This window comes from Erinaceus europaeus, chromosome 9 (genome assembly GCF_950295315.1).
Source record: "Erinaceus europaeus chromosome 9, mEriEur2.1, whole genome shotgun sequence".
Classification (NCBI taxonomy): Eukaryota; Metazoa; Chordata; class Mammalia; order Eulipotyphla; family Erinaceidae; genus Erinaceus; species Erinaceus europaeus.
In genome coordinates this window covers 112,409,846-112,427,179 of record NC_080170.1, presented here as the reverse complement: position 1 = coordinate 112,427,179, position 17,334 = coordinate 112,409,846, and the positions used below count along the sequence as shown (strand labels likewise).

The 17,334-nt window shown below is 43.7% G+C and overlaps 1 protein-coding gene across 4 annotated transcripts in view; it reads right to left on the bottom strand.

Annotated features, from left to right (window-relative positions):
- Positions 1-17,334, bottom strand: part of IGF2BP2 (insulin like growth factor 2 mRNA binding protein 2) — a 170,916-nt gene that overhangs the window by 22,314 nt on the left and 131,268 nt on the right. For 3 of the 4 annotated variants that reach the window (XM_060198554.1, XM_007519779.3, XM_060198556.1), the window contains 6 exons: positions 16,541-16,604; positions 12,880-13,152; positions 10,128-10,262; positions 5,931-6,053; positions 5,158-5,293; positions 2,868-2,996 (listed from right to left, as the gene is read on the bottom strand). In XM_060198554.1, coding sequence (XP_060054537.1) covers positions 2,868-2,996; positions 5,158-5,293; positions 5,931-6,053; positions 10,128-10,262; positions 12,880-13,152; positions 16,541-16,542 — 798 coding nt within the window. In that variant the 5' untranslated portion in view covers positions 16,543-16,604. The remainder of the gene's footprint in view (positions 1-2,867; positions 2,997-5,157; positions 5,294-5,930; positions 6,054-10,127; positions 10,263-12,879; positions 13,153-16,540; positions 16,605-17,334) is intronic. The other variant, XM_060198555.1, reaches the window with a different exon arrangement.

Here is a 17,334-nt window from a genome sequence, read left to right as displayed (position 1 = left end):
GTACATTGAGTTAAAATATAAAATTAAGACTTGAATCATTAAACAACTCAGCTGTTTGAATGGAACAAAAGAACTAGGAAGTAATACAAAGTCTGAAATTTTTTTTTAAAGTATAGGAAATATTACTAACTATGAGACCATGTAAAATTCTTTTAAATTATCTTGCTGAAATCTTAGCACTTTTAGTACAGAGTCAGTTAAACTTGAATTTGTAACTTCCGAAAGAAAACAAATTCCCATCATTTAAGGAGGTTGTGGTGACGGCTCATGTCCACAAGAGTGTGCTCTGACACCAGTATTCTCGGCACAACTTTTTTTTTTTTTTAAGTTTTTTTAAATATATATTTATTTCCCCTCTTGTCCTTTTTTATTGTTGTTGTAGTTATTATTGTTGTAGTTACTGATGTCATCATTATTAGATAGAATAGAGAGAAACGGAGAGAGGAGAGGGAGACGGGTGGGGTGGGGAGTGGAATAGACACCTGCAGACCTGTTTCACTGCCTGTGAAGCGAACCCCCTGCAGGTGAGGAGCCGGGGGCTCAAACCAGGCTCCTTACGCAGGTCCTTGTGCTTTGTGCTTAACCAGCTTAGTGAAGAGGTGTGGCTCACTTGGTCTGGCTTTTCTTGAAGAGCATCAAGTTAGTTCCCTGCTCCTCCCAAGTCCTTGCCCTGGGAGCTGTCCTGCCACTGAGGATGAAAGAGGAATTCCTGCAACTTTTGTGCTCAGATCCTTGGGGGGTAAGCAATCCTTGGATTGCTTCGAGCTCTTCTGCCACCTAGAGTACCTTTCCTTCAGCTCTCATTGCAAAAATGTTCTTTTTTTTTCTCCTGTGATTTCTTTTATTTTCACAAAAACTCAGAACATACAGGAAAGTGTGGTCCCATCCTGGGAACAAAAACTCTCAACACAGACATCAATTATGCTTAGTGAAATGAGAGATACAAGGCAACTGCTGGATGCTTTTACTCACATGTGGAATCCAGAGGACTGATACACATGGATGAACAGAAGCAAGCCAGCAGTTTCTAAGACTCGTGGGGGCTAAAGTGGTTATCTTTGGGGAGTGGGAGGGTGAGGACACAGAACTTTGGTGGTAGGTGTGGTGTGGGACTATTAAATCACAAATAAAAAATGGGGGGGGTGGAGGTGAGACTGCTTAGAGGAAAAAGGAGCGAGGCTAATCTTGGAAATTAAACACGTGATCAGCGGGGCCAGGTGGTGGCACACCCAGTTGAGTACACACGTTACCATGCACAAGGACCCAGATTCAAGCCCCTGTCCCCAACTCTTCCCCAACCTGCAAGAAGGACATTTCACAAGTGTTGAAGCAGGTTTTTTTTTTTTTTCTCTCTCTCTAATTTTTGATTTTATTATTATTTTTTTAACCAGAGCCCTGCTCAGCTCTGGCTTATGGTGGTGATGGGGACTGAACCTTGGACTTTGGAGCCTAAGGCATGAGAGTCTCTTTGCACAACCATTATGATATCTCCCCAGCCCCTCTCTTCCTCTCTATGCCCCCCCCCCGATTTCTCTCTGTCCTATCAAATAAAATGGAGGGGGGTGGCTGCCATTAGTGGTGGATTCATAGTGCTGACACTTAGTCTCAGTGATAACTCTTATGGCAAGGAAAATAATAAAATAAAGATGTGACTAGTGAACTAAAAACTCAATAGACAGCTTACTGGATAGAACACTGGATTTGCAATGTTTAAGTTTCTGAGTTTACTCCCTGGCATCACATGTGGCCGAGCAATGCTTTGATTCAGATTCTCTCTCATTTAAAAAATATATCTCTATCTATACACACACACACACACACACACATACACACACATACACACACATATATATAATGAGTGTTTAATTCAATAGTGGGGACAGACGGTGACTCACCTGATAACAGTGGGCATATAACTATGAAGAAGGACCCAGGTTTAAGCCCCTGGTTGTCTCCTGTTAAAGGAAAGCTTCACCAGTGGTGGAGTAGAGTTACAGGTCTCTTCCCTTCTCTCTGTCCCTCTCCCCTTTCTGTCTCTCACCAGAGAGAGAGAGAGAATATGAGAATGGAGGGAGGAAGGGAGGAAATCATCAGAAATGGTAGATTATATAGATTTCAAGCCCCAGGGAAAACACAGAACACAGAGACCTGAGAAGCCAGTCACTGTGTTAAGATTAACATACACGGGGCTGGGCAGCGGCGCCACCTGTTGAGTGTACCTGTTACAATGTATAAGGATCCAGGTTCAAACCCTCAGCCCCCTCCTGCAGGGGGAAATCGTCTATCTCTCTCCCTCTCTATCTCCTCAGTCCGCTCTTGATTTCTTTCTGCCTTTGCCTAAGTAAATAAACAAAATATTATGCATTTAAATTATAGACATAGGTGTGAGTGTGTGTGTAGTCAAGAATCATTCAGATATTCAATATTTTAATAAGTGAGCAATAGTCATAAAGGTTCTAATTTGAGCCAACAACTCCTTTTTTTCTCCAATAGAGGCTTTTAAAAATATATATATTGGGGGTCGGGCAGTAGCGCAGTGGGTTAAGTGCACATGGCAGGAAACACAAGGACCGGAGTAAGGATCCCAGTTCGAGCCCTTGGCTCCCCACCTGCAGGGGTGTTGCTTCACAAGTGGTGAAGCAGGTCTGCAAGTGTCTATCTTTCTCTTCTCTTCACAGCCTTCCCCTCCTCTCTCCATTTCTCTTTGTCGTATCCAACAACAATGATAGCAATAATAACAAGAACAACGATAATCAACAAGGGCAACAAAAATCCGAATTCAAGTTTCGGCTGTGACGTGGAGAAACGAGGCCAAAAGAGGTGGCGAGAGCACAAGCGAGCACATCTCTGAACGCTGGGCTACTTACAGCGAACGGGTGGTAGGGGGGCACAGAGGGGACTCCCCGGGGCCCTGATGGTGGAGGCAGCACGGACAGTCCCGTTGAGAAGATGCCAAGTGCGCTGAGGTTCAATCCTGGGATCAGACTGGCTTGTTGCTGAGTACACAAACGGGGAATACCATGAGGGGAGGAGGCCAGGGGGGCCCAGCTTGCCCAGGTCAACCCCTTAGCTCCTGTCTGGATGGCACCCGTGTCTACTGGCAAGCTCTCCTGACCCTACACACCTCTTTCCCACCTGAATGCCAGGGTGACACCTCCAAACCTTAATCTGACCACTGCATCCTTTTAAAGTCTCTGCGATTCTTGAGAATGTATAAACAACTTGACACAGAAAACTAGACTCTTCCTGAAGACCTAGGCCCCTTGACCAGCCTCTTTCCTGCTATCTCCCTTGCTGCAGTCTGCCCAGTCCCACTCCCCTCTCACTCCTGAGCCAGTCTCTGTGTCAACTACCCTGCAAGAAGTGTGCAAAAGGTTCTTGCGTTGAGGCCTTTGGGCTTTAAGGCAGCTTCCAGGATGAGGGAAACCCACATGAATAGGACTTAGCCAGACAAGGAGAAGCACGCTCCTTCCAGGGTAGTTGACATATCACTATGGTGGTCTAGGGGTTGAACCCAGGTCATCAGGCATGTAAGTCCTGCACTCTAATGTTGAACTATTTCCACAGCCCTATAGTGTTTTCTTAATTAACAAATATGTGAACTAATTTTAACATACAGAGTTGTGATATTAATAGTTTAACACTAATTTATCCACTGCACTTACCATAATTCACTAGTTAGCTAATTTATTTATTTATTTATTTATTTGCCTCCAGGGTTATCTCTGGGGCTTAGTGCCAACACTACAAATCCACTGCTCCCAGCAGACATTTTTTCTTTTTTATTGGATAGGATAGAGAAATTAAGAGAAGAGGGGGAGAGAGAGTGGAAGAGAGAAAGACTGACACCTGTAGACCTGCTTCACTGCTTGTGAAGCGCCCCTCTGCGGGTGGGGGTCTCAAACTCAATTCCTTCTGCGGGGCCTTAAACACAGTTCTGTGCACTAACTACCTGGTTGCCAGCTTCTTCATTATTTTTTAAAATTTTTTGTTATATTTATTTATTTATTTATTGGATAGACACAGCCAGCAATTGATTGGGAAGGGGGGAGAGAGAGGGACAGAGACAGACAGACACCTGCAGCCCTGCTTCACCATTCATGAAGCCTTCCCCCTGCAGGTGGGGAATGGAGCTCGAACCCGGATCCTCGTGCACTGTAATGTGTGCTCAACCAGAGCTGCCACCGTGCAGCCCCCTTGATTATTATTTTTTTAATTTTTATTAGCTTTATTTATTGGATAGAGACAGCCAAAAATCAAGAAGAATGGGGAGGTAGAGAGAGAGAGACAAAGAAACACCTGAAGCCCTGCTTCACCAACTCATGAAGCTTTCCCCCTGCAGATGGGAACCTGGGGCTTGAACCAGGTCCTTGCACACTGTAATATGTGTGCTCAACCAGGTGCACCACCACCTGGCCCCCTTTATGATTATTTTAATGTCCTTGTCCCTGAAAGTCAGAAATACCTCTGCGTATCTACTTTAAGGTATTACTTTCCTTTCTTGTTTTAAACATTTATTTATTTATTCGCTTTTGTTACCTTTTTTTTTATTGTCATTGTTGTTTTTGATGTCATTGTTCATTGTTGTTGGATAGGATGGAAAGAAATGGAGAGGAGGGGAAGACAGAGAGGGAGAGAAAGACAGACACCTGCAGACCTGCTTCACCGCTTGTGAAGTGACTCCCCTGCAGGTGGGGAGCCGGGGGCTTGAACCAGCATCCTTACACCAGTCCTCGCGTTTTGCACCACGTGCACTTAACCCGCTGCACTACTGCCCAACTCCTTCTTTTTTTATCTTTATTTTTTCCCATTTGTAATTAATTAATTTATTCCCTTTTGTTGCCCTTTTTTATTGTTGTAGTTATTGATGTCATCGTTGTTGGATAGGACAGAGAGAAATGACGAGAGGAGGGGAAGACAGAGAGGGGGAGAGAAAGACAGACACCTGCAGACCTGCTTCACCGCCTGTGAAGCGACTCCCCTGCAGGTGGGGAGCCGGGGGCTCAAACCGGGATCCTTACAGCGGTCCTTGTGCTTCGCGCTGCCTGCGCTTAACCGCTGCATTACCACCTGACTCCCATAAAGACAATTATTCTTACCCAGGCTTGAGTGAGTCCTGCCTGAAAACACATCGAAAAGGAAGCACCAGGCACTTACATTCACAGCCAGCATATCATTCTCAAAGGCTTCTCGAAGCTTCTTCATGATTTCTGCTTCTGCATTGGCACAGGCCTCAATGGTGCCCTTCACAGTGATGGTTCTCTCCGGATTGTATATGCTCAAATCCTGCAAGCTAGTTACCAGAAAAAGAAAGAAATCTTTTCAAAAGGAAAAATAAAACTCCCAGCTCAATCACAAGCAAGTCTTGGTGGAGGAGGTAGGGCGAGCTCCTTCACTACCCGATGTACACAATATTTGCCACCAGAGCTGAAATCTTTGTAGTGACTCAGATCATATTTATAGTAGGAAAAGTTTGTCTGGTAAGTACTTTCGTATTTGTTTTGATGGTGCTGGAGAGAACTACAGGATTTATAATTTCGTTTTAGGAAAAAGCAAAACAAGTTGAAGGTAGCAAATGCTAAAAATTTCCATTATTAGAATTAATGTACTGGGGAGTCGGGTGGTAGCACAGCGGGTTAAGCGCACATGGTGCGAAGTGCAAGGACGGGTGGTGAAAAGATCCCGGTTCGGGCCCCTGGCTCCCCACCTGCAGGGGAGTCGCTTTAAAGGCAGTGAAGCAGGTCTGCAGGTGTCTATCTTTCTCTCCCTCCCTCTGTCTTCCCCTCCTCTCTTCACTTCTCTCTGTCCTGTCCAACAACGATGTTAACAAGTATGACAATAAAACAACAAGGGCAACAAAAGGAAATAAATATTTTTTTAAAAAAAGAATTAATGTACTGATAATCAAAAGATCTGGAAGGGCAGCTTACGATGAGATTGTTATCTTGGTCCCTGTCTCATGTTCAATTTTCTTCAAGTTTCTGCCTTCTTTTCCAATCAGTCTTCCGACTAAGCCATTGTGGGCCAAGATTTTAAGAGGAATTTCTTCGGTTCTACAAGAAATAAGCAGCAATTTCACATTTAAAGTGGCTACAGTGATTGCCTCCCAAGAGTTATTGACATTTTTTTTTTCCTTTAAAAAAACAAGTCACTTCAGTCAGGTACCAAATGGCCCTTACCAGCCCAAACTATGAATCTTGACAAACACAAGTCAAATTATGGTAACTACACGCCCCAGTTGTGACTGGACAAACGTGGGTATATGAGGCATATCTGACCAATGAGGTTCAATAAAAAGTCTAGCAGGGCCCGGCTGTAATGCATTGGGTTAAGCACACATAATACGAAGTGCAAGGACCACATAATTACCCCAGTTTGAGCCCCCCGGCTCCCCACCTGCAGGGGGGTCACTTCATAAGCGGTGAAGCAGGTCTGCAGGTGTCTATCTTTCTCTCCCCCTCTCTACCATCCCCTCCTCTCTAAATTGCTCTCTGCCCTATCCTATTAAAAAAGAAGAAGGGAGTCGGGCTGTAGCGCAGCGGGTTAAGCGCAGGTGGCGCTAAGCTCAAGGACCGGCATCAGGATCCGGTTCGAGCCCCCGGCTCCCCACCTGCAGGCAGGTCCCTTCACAGGCGGTGAAGCAGGTCTGCAGGTGTCTGTCTTTCTCTCCCCCTCTCTGTCTTCCCCTCCTCTCTCCATTTCTCTCTGTCCTGTCCAACAACAACGACATCAATAATAACTACAACAATAAAACAACAAGGGCAACAAAAGGGAATAAATAAATAAAAAATAAAAAATAAATAAAAAAAAAAAAAGAAGAAGAAGGAGGAGGAGGAAAAAGAAAAATGGCTTCCAGGAGCAATGGATTTGTAGTGATGGCACCCAGCCCCAGCAACAACCCTGGAGCTAAAGTCTAGTGAGTGACTTTAAGAAGATTTTCTTTGCTCTTAAAAAGGCACAGGAAGGAATGAGAGTGGTCATATATCAGAGGAGGAGGCTACAGGGCCACCTACTTCTACAAAGCGATCAACGTACAGTAGAAGGTCAGAACCTTTAAGAACCCTCAAGATCACAGTTGAGAAATTATAACAGGCCATGATAAAACCCAGAAGAGGTCCTGGCAAAAGCAGTAGGACAAAGTGTGGCATTTGACATATCTATTTCTGTTTCTTCCTCTGTACTGCACAGAGAGGACAGAAACCCCACTCATCAGGGTTCCTCCCTTGAGAGATGGAAACCAACTGGACCAGGAATCCAACCTTTGCCTTGCCTAGCGGCTATGCACAAGCGATTGTTTTCTGTCTTGTCTGATTCTAGGTGCTAACAAGACTGGTGCCAAAATCTGGAAGTCACCGAAAGCAAGTGGACAAAACGTTAGTGCTGCAGTTTCACAGTTAGAAGTTGGCAGGAGAGAAAGCTGCAGAAGTCCGAGAGGTTCTGCTGGGCTGACTAGTGAAGGCATCCCCTTGCATGAGCTCAGTCAAAGACCAGGAAAAGATTTTCTTTTTTATGTTTGTTTGTTTTTTAAATTCTGGGAAGCCCAGCAAAACATTTTAACATATACAGATAAAAATAAGAAAACAACTCAATTAAAAAAAATCAAATAAAACTTGAGAAGCTGACCTTTGAAATGCAGATTTCTAAGGAGCCCAAAAAAAAAAAAAAAAAAAGCTCAGTGGATACAATGGATGGCAACAAAAGGAAAAACAAATAAATATTTTTAAAAAATAGCTCAGTGGGCAGAACACACACTTTGCCATGCATAAGGCTCTGGGGATACCATGGAGAGCACCAAAATAAACTACATGCATGGTAGAGTGATGCGCTCTCCCTCTCTCTCTCTCTCTCTCTCTCTCTCTCATCTTGTCTCTCCCTCTCTCTATTTTCCTCCTTCCTCCCACCCACCCATTTCTTCTCTCTTCTCCCCCCAACCAGCATAAAGAATGAAAGGGTGGAGGGCGAGGATGTTACCTGGTAGTAATGGGCATGTACAAAACCCTTGGTTCATTCCCCAGTGATGCAAAAAAGAAAAGGGGGAAAATGCAGCTCTATTAAAAGACCAAAAACCAAACCTAGAAATGTACATACATGCTTTCTAGTATCTCGGGTTTCTGTTGAGAAACTCCCTCTTTTCCTTCTGGTACCCTGATGATAAGAATGTTTCTCCTGGGGAGTCGGGCAGTAGCGCAGCAGGTTAAGTGCACGTAGTGCAAAGCTCAAGGACCAGCGTAAGGATCCCGGTTCGAGCCCCCAGCTCCCTATCTGCAGGGGAGTTGCTTCACAGGCGGTGAAGCAGATCTGCAAGTGTCTGTCTATCTTTCTCTCCCCCTCTGCCTTCCCCTCCTCTCTCCATTTCTCTCTGTCCTATCCAATGACAGCAACAACAACAACAATAATAACCACAGTGATGGAACAACAAGGGCAACAAAAGGGGGGGATGGTCTCCAGGAGCAGTGGATTCGTGGTGCAGGCAGCGAGCCCTGGCAATAACCCTGGGGGCAAAGAAAAAAAAAAAGGATGTTTCTCCTGGGGCCGGGTGGTGGCGCACCTGGTTGAGCACACATATTACATTGTTCAAAGACCGGGGTTTGAGCCCCCAGTCCCTATCTGCAGGGGGAAAGCTTTGTGAATGATGAAGCAGGGCTGCAGGTGTCTCTCTGTCTCTCTCCCTCTCTATCACCTCCTTCCCTCTCGATTTCTGGCTGTCAATATCCAATAAATAAAGATAATAAAAAGAATTTTTTTTTAAAAAAAGAATGTTTCTCCTTTATATATTGCCTCATCAAGCTCTTGTGTTGTCTTCATTTATTTTAGTTCTTTTTGATGTTTTTGGAGCAGTATCTTCTGTAATTTATTTTCTTTTTCTTTTTTTTTTTTTCAGTTTTAATTTGTTTATGTTATTTTAATGAGAAAGATACAGAAAGAGACCAGAGCACTGCTTGGCTCTGGCTTATGGTGGTGCTGGGGACTGAACCTGGGACCATTGAGCCTCAGGTATGGAGGTCTTTTTGCATAACCATTATGCTGTCTCCCCAGCCCTGCTCATTCCTAGTTTCCTGCTCACTACTCTGACCTCTGGCTTCTGTCTTTCCAAGCGTGATATAACCTTGAATAGTCAAGACACAGAATATTTCCATCACCGCATGGCGTTGAATAGCATGGGTACATAATACCCCACCAGTGATGATTGGCCGTGAGTTAGGGAAGCATCTAGACCACCAAGAGAAGCACTCAAGTGGATGAATGTCTTATTATAAGTAGAAAAGATCTATTTCCCACTTCATTCTGTTTGGGAACAGATATCTTTTTATTTTTTTTATATTTAATTTTCTCTTTTGTTGCCCTTGTTTTTTATTGTTGTTGTAGTTATTATTGTTGTTGTAGTTATTATTGTTGTTGTTGGATAGGACAGAGAGAAATGGAGAGAGGAGGGGAAGATAGAGAGGGGGAGAGAAAAATAGACACCTGCAGACCTGCTTCACCGCTTGTGAAGTGACTCCCCTGCAGGTGGGGAGCCGGGGCCTCAAACCGGGATCCTTACGCTGGTCCTTGTGCTTTGCACCACCTGCACTTAACCCGCTGAGCTACCGCCCGACCCCCAGAAAAAGATACCTTAACAGTTATCCCCTGCTCCCTTTACTAAGTAATAGATACAGTTTTTTAAAAATTTCTTAGTGGGGGGGGGGGTGAGGTGGTGGCACACCTGGTTAAGCACTACATTGTAGTGTGCAAGGACTCACGTTCAAACCCCAGGTTCCCACCTGCATGAGTAGTGAAGCAGGGCTGCAGGTGTCTCTCTGTTTCTTCCCCTTACCATTCCCCCCCGCAATTTCTCTCTGTCTCTATCCAGTAAGATTTGTTTCTCCTAGGGAGACTGAGGAGATAAGATAGTGGTGATGCAAAAAGATTTCCTTGCTTTACAAACCAAAGATCCCAAGTTCAATCCCTAGCACCACCATAAGCCAGAGTTAAGCAGTGCCTATATATATATATATATATATATATATATATATATATATATAATTTTATTTTATTTTTTTAAATCAGTCAATGAATTCTTATGTTAAATAAATGAGAATTTTCTCTTTATTTCTTACTATGTGTCAGGGCATTGCATGTGAACTTACAGTTTGGTGTCATCAGCCTCTTTCTGCATGATCTCAAGAATCATGCGGCATGCTTCTGAGGTCCCCTCTGGGGTGGCGTGGATGGTGACGGGCTTTTCTGCAGCTCCAGAGTTCTCTTTTCTGTGGATGTCTACTCTGCAGAGAGAGAATCGGGAGCCACAGCACAACATCACCTTCTGATATCCAGGAAATAAGGAAGTGTAACATGGAGGAAAGAGAGAAAAGGACACGAGTGTGTCATCGTGTGTCTGCACTCCGTGTCACTCCTCTGGGAGGGCAGCAAGCAGCATAGCAGTGGGCTCTCGCACCCAAAGTGAATGACTTGCAGCTCCACTGAGTAGCAGATATTTCTTACGCTGGTCCTTGCATTTCGCGCCATGTGCGCTTAACATGCTGCGCTACCGCCCAGCTCCCTAAAGCAGATATTTCTTATAGGAGTGCTGTGGGACAATGTCACCATACCAACTTGGGGGGGAAGCCAGTTTGATAAACAAGGTATCCTGTGCAGTCTTACAAATGATTGTAGGGGTGAAGAATTCTGAGCAGCATAATACAGCACACCGGCACAGTGCCCATCTCTGAACTGATTACAACCTTTAAAAAGCCATATATTAATTGATCTAAGTCAAACACTAATGCAAGCAAGCTTTATATACTTGAGTACGGATAGAAAACAGAAGCATGACCTAAGTTTTCAGCTTCCTTTCCACCGGTGGGCTGCATTCTTACCAGGCTCTTAAAACTTGATGACTTTATCAGACTTCTTTGGATAATTGTGACTCGAATAGTTTTTGTTAACATTAAAAACCTTTTTCATTTTGGCTGTTAGAAAGTTCACACCAAGTCTTTGGCCTACTTAAAAAAAAAAATAGGTACAGACTTTGAGAAGTCACCTCATTTCTATTCAAAGTTGTTGCACTTTAAAAGGTACTTTAAACAATCTTAGTTCCAAAAAGGCATGTCAGTGAAATATACCTTTGCAGTAAGAGTACACTCAGATGGAAGAGAGGTAGGTGTGTGTGTGTGTGTGTGTGTGTGTGTGTGTGTGTGTGTGTGTGAGAGAGAGAGAGAGAGAGAGAGAGAGAGACGGATGATTAGTTTTAAAATGAAGATCAGAAAGCACTTTACCCCACTAGCTCATCAATTTATTTCTATGACTATAAATTCTGGACTCATACTAGGGTCTGATTTGGGAGTAATTCAGACACTTTAAAGGAAATGATGTTCTTCTTGTCAGGTCACAAGATGCTCATTGACTGCACTTGGCTAAGCAGCTAATACCGATATTTGTCAGTAAATTTGTTGCCTTAAAATGTAAGTACTTTCTAGTAGTTATATTATTCAACTTGCTTGATTGTCCAAATGAGCACAGTAATCCTAGCCTACAAAAGAAGCCACGGCTGCTCAGAGAGGCTAAAATAAAATTAGAAAGTCATACAGCCACTACAGGGTAAAAATCAGGTTTTTATTTTCAAGTCCTATACTTTCTGAATTATATCATTTTGCGATCATTTTCTCTTCTTTTTTAAAACTTTTTTATATTTATTTATTTTCCCCTTTGTTGCCCTTTTTTTTGTGGTAGTTATTGTTGTTGTTACTGATGTTGTTGTTGTTAGATAGGACAGAGAGAAATGGAGAGAGGAGGGGAAGACAGAGAGGGGGAAAGAAAGACAGACACCTGCTGACCTGCTTCACCACCTGAGAAGCAACTCCCCTGCAGGTGGGGAGCCGGAGGCTCGAACCGGCATCCTTAAGCTGGTCCTTGTGCTTAACCTGCTGCACTATACCCGACTCCCGTGATCTTTTTAAAATTTTTTTTTATATTTATTTATTTTCCCTTTTGTTGTCCTTGTTGTTTTCCACTGTTGTTGTAGTTTTTATTGTTGTTACTGATGTCGTTGTTATTAGATAGGACAGAGAGAAATAAAGAGAGGAGGGGAAGACAGAGAGAGGGAGAGAAAGACAGACACCTGCAGACCTGCTTCACTGCCTGTGAAGCGACTCAACTACAAGTGGGGAGTCAGAGGCTTAACTTACTCGTCCTTGCACTTCGCTCCACGTGCACTTAACCCACTGCGCTACTGCCCGACTCCCCATTCTGCGATCTTATGACCATACAAAAGTCAAAAACTCTACAAGTCATTTTATCTACTATAACTACGAGTTCAGTTTTACTAGACAGAAAAATACAAAGAAGACCAATGTACTTTATTTTTTGCTCAAGATAGGAGTGACTCACCTGTTTCCTTTGGGTAGCAATTTGTGAGACTGCCTAGGTGGTTGCAAAGACTGATTACTGCTCAGGTCTCTGACTTGGGAGAGGAAGTTAAGTGGGCGCTAAGGTCCCACAAAGTTCAGCCCTACACCTCTGCTGTTTTAGAAACAGATGCATTTACAACCATTAACTAGCTTCTGAAAGCAATACTTGGCTGTGAGGTTATCAGAACCTTCTTGGTGGGCATTAGTGTTTCTGGGTATGACCTTTAGGCCACTGGCATGAAAGCTCATTTTAGTCCCAGCTTCATGTTAGTCTGCTGTTAGTAGTTCTGCTTTAAGAAGCCGCCATCCCATACATGATAGCAGTGCGTGCACAAATACACACACACACACACACACACACACACACACACGCACGCACGCACGCACACGCTGCTGATGCAAGTAACAGGAACCTGCAGGTGGCTGGGGACCTCCCGCCCAGAACTCAGGGAACCCGCCAGGAGAAAGCAAAGGACTCCCCGGAAGCACATACCGGGACTGAGTCTGCTTAGTGATGTTCTTTATGGTTGAGCCCTCCTTTCCGATGATGGCACCAACAAACTGGGTGGGGACCAGGATCCGCAGCGGGAAATCAATCTGTCTGGCCTGAGAAGAGCCCCCAGGGGTGTCGCCTTGTTCCTTGGAAGACTGGTCCCCACGCTGGGCTTCTTGAGGGGGTGAAAGGGAGCTCACCTCTTCATCCGGGATGTAGGAAATCTTGAAGGAGTAGTTCTCAAACTGATGCTCACTTAGCTTCTCGATGGCCCTAAAATGCAATGGAGACAGGCAAGCTTTGTTAAGACAACAATGTCAGAGAAGAGCCTCTTGGTCAGTGGACTCATCCATTCACTGTCCTTTCCTAGCTGTCCATGTGAGGGGCAGGGTCCTGCACTCACACCTGTGAGCAGACAGATGCTATCTCTGCTCTCCTTGGAGCTCATGACTAATGATTAAGCACAAAAATCACACAATGTATAGGCCTAGCCATATGCTGCATGCTACATTCTTCTAAACCACCCAATTCTAACTCAGCACCCACCTGCTTCAAACATTCTGTAAATATTGGCATAAGATTATGACTCATGGGAGTCGCACAGCGTGTTAAGCGCACATGGCGCAAAGCGCAAGGACCGGTGTAAGGATCCCAGTTCGAGCCCCCGGCTCCCCACCTGCAGGGGAGTCACTTCACAGGCAATGAAGCAGGTCTGCAGGTGTCTATCTTTGTCTCACCCTCTCTGTCTTCCCCCTCCTCTGTCCATTTCTCTCTGTCCTATCTAACAACAAAGACAACAATAATAACTACAACAATAAAACAACAAGGGCAAAAAAAAAGGGAATAAATAAATATTTTTTAAAAAGACTATGACTCACTTTTCCCCTCATTTTAATCATGATACAAATATTTTTCTTTTTCGATTTGCCTCTAAGGTTATCACTGTGGCTTGGTGTCTGCACAATGATTTCACAGTTCCTGGTAGAATTTTTGTTCATTTTTTTCCTTTCTTTTCTAACAGAGGGAGAGAGAGTAGAAGAAAGAAAGGAAAGAATGAAGGCAGGGAAAGAGAAAGATAGACGGGGGAATGCAAAGAAGGAAAGAGAAGAGAGAATAAGTAGAAAGGCAGGTCAGTGCAGCATTGCTCCATTGCTCATGAAGCTACCTGTCTCCCACAAGTGAGGACCAGAGGCTTGAACCTGGGCCATCATATGGTGACATGTGTGCTGTTTTCATGTCTGAGGCAGCAAACGTCCCAGGTTCAATCCCCAGTGCCACCATAAGCCAGAGTTGAGCAATGCTCTGGTAAAGAGGGAAAAATGTTATGCATGAAGTAGAACTCTGTTCACATTCCTGGACAGCACTGACCTTATAGTGATGGGTGAATATTTAGCAGCACTTTCTAAGTGCAGTAAATGCAGCAAGTTATATGTACAGAGGTTTATCTAGGCGGCAGCTGAACAAAAACTGTAGAAATGAATTGATATCTGTCCAACCTGCATGTGTTACAAACTCAAGAGTAAATGAACTATTTGCCCCTTTCAAAGCAAAATTAAATTTTTGAAAACTGTTGGCTTGAGAACACGTAAAATTCCTGTGTGGGGAATTGTGCGGTAGCACAGTGGGTTAAGTGCACGTGGCACAAAGCACAAGCACCAGGGTAAAGATCCCGGTTTGAGCCCACGGCTCCCCACCTGCAGGGGAGTCGCTTCACAGGCGGTGAAGCAGGTCTGCAGGTGTCTCTCTTTCTCTCCCCCTCTCTGTCTCCTCTCCTCTCTCCATTTCTCTCTGTCCTATCCAACAACAAGGACAACAATAGTAGTAACAGCAACACTGATAAACAATAAGGGCAACAAAAGGGAAAAAAACTCCTTTGTGTATGTGAAGCTTTGGAAAATAAAAACTATAACGTTGGTCTAATGAACCAAGTCTACACCACTTTCACAAAGAATGACTATATGTGATAGTAATTCTATATAGTTGCTGTCTGGGAGATGGTGTAGTTGATAAAGCACTGGACTCAGGGCCCAAGTTTGATCCCTGGCATAGACTGATGCTCTGGTTCTTTCTCTCAAATGAATGAAAATAAATGCACCTTAAAAAAGGTTTTTAGAAAGATAATAATTCAGCACTGTGCGGTGACGCACTTGGTTGAGCACACACATTACAATGCGCAAGGACCCAGGTTCAAATCCCCAGTGCCCACCTGCATGAGGGGGAGGAGCGTCACAAGTGGAGAAACAGTGCTGTCTCTCTCCCTCTTGTTCTCCCCTCCCCTCTCAATTTCTCTCCATCTCTATCAAAAATAAATTAAAAAATGAGTATTAAAAAATTTTAAAGAAATAATAATTCTAGTTACAATGACCTTACAGGAACATCAAAGACCTCCTACAAGAAGGAAACTGTTCTGTTGTCTTTGTAAAAGCCAGATCATACGCCCATTAATAGTCAAGATCAATATTAAACACCACTGAAACAGAAGTCATGAGTAGGGAGTAGGATGTGAATAGGGGTAGGGAAAAAAATCTTAAGCCAGTTGGTCTGTGATTAACCATTCCCAGTCTTTCTGCTACCGGGACCACTGGGATGGACCCCTCTTTTACTATCACAAAGAGAGAAAAAACAGAATAGAAAACAGGTAGGGGTGAAGGGGTGGGGTTAAGAAGGCAGTGAGGCAGCAGGTGGGAAAGGACTTAAATTGGTGGTGGGAGAGGAGAAGCCATGCACAGAAGCCTAGCATGAGGAGACAAGAAACTGGATTCACATGATAACTGTATTGTAAATCATTACTCCCTAATAAAAGGATTTTTTAATATACTTACTTATTTATTCCTTTTTGTTGCCCTTGTTGTTTCATTGTTGTAGTTATTATTGATATTGTTGTTGGATAGGACAGAGAGAAATGGAGAGAGGAGGGGAAGACAGAGAGGGGGAGAGAAAGATAGACACCTGCAGACCTGTTTCACCACCTGTGAAGCGACTCCCCTGCAGGTGGGGAGCCGGGGGCTCAAACTGGGATCCTTATGGCAGTCCTTGCGCTTGGCACCACCTGCGCTTAACCTGCTGCACTACTGCCTGACTCCCATAAAAGGATCTTTTAAAAATAGGTATGTGCTTCCTCCTCACAGTTCAAGGAGGAAGTTCAGGTGACAGTGGCTCCCAGTGGTCAGCAAAGCACAGACTAAGAGATGTACTGTTACAGAGCTAGTCTCCTCTGTGCCAGACCATTCAAGACAAGCTTCCAACTTTGGGGATTTGTCTGTTTGTTTGTTTGAGAGACTGAGAGGCAGTGACACATGGAGTGAACAGGCCACAGCATGGAGGCTTCCCCAGTGCTGTGAGGGCTGGACTCCAACCTGCACTGCACAGATAGCAAAGCCGCACACTATCCAAATGAGATTGCCGCCATCCCCCAACTTGTGGTTTTGATATGGATGCTCAATATTTTTCAAGATAAAGTATTTTATCAAGAGACAGGCATCTTGGTGTAAGTTTCCTATAGAATTACTTATATGTCACAAGTAGCACAAATGCCCTGGAGCTTCACTGGTAGGTCAAATATCTTTACTTGTGCAGAAAAAGAGTATAAACATGGGGCTCAAAGGAATTCAAAGACTATGCTCCAAAGTTTCTCAAAGGAAACAAGTGCAAATCCACTTACATTTTCGCTTCTTCTCTTGCTGCATATGTGACGTTGACAACAGCAGTTTCTGTGTCTGTGTTGACTAGGAAAGAAGCAAAAATTACATTGTCATAGGAAAAAAAAAAATTGTCACATTCTGGCAAACTTTAGCAAACATACAAAAAACAAACAAAAGAGCAACCAAATGTTCATCACCCTAACTCTATAGTTACTTGAATATATATACATATATAATCTTTATTTATTTATTATAGAGAGCAGCCAGAAATCGAGAGGGAAGGGGGTGATAGGGAGAGAGACAGAGAGACATCTGCAATACTGCTTCACTGCTTGTAAAGGCTTTCCGCCTACAGGTAGGGACTGGGGCACTCAAACCTGGGTCCTTGCACATTGTAACCTGTGCACTCAACCAAGTGTACCACCTCCTGGCCCAGCGTGAATTTTTTATCTTCATTTATGGACATTTAATAATCAACTGTTTCAAGTGAACTATCCAGATTTGTGGTCCATGTCTTTTTTAAAATCACAAAATCAAAAGTAGGAACTTTTGATATCTTTAGTTTTTCTTATGTAGGAAATAGGATCCTCAAAGCTCTATAGACCACTAAATGGAAGACAGGACCATCTCAATGATCTGAAGAACTAAAGGACAACAGTGACTGACTACACAGCAAAAGTTACAGACTTGAAAGGCAGACAAGGGCTGTTTTCCTCAGCACTAACAATGACACTGAATTTAGAATCTATTCTATTATTAATTCTAACAAATGGAAATGTATCATCTGTTCCTTAACTGTGTAAATAACATAAAG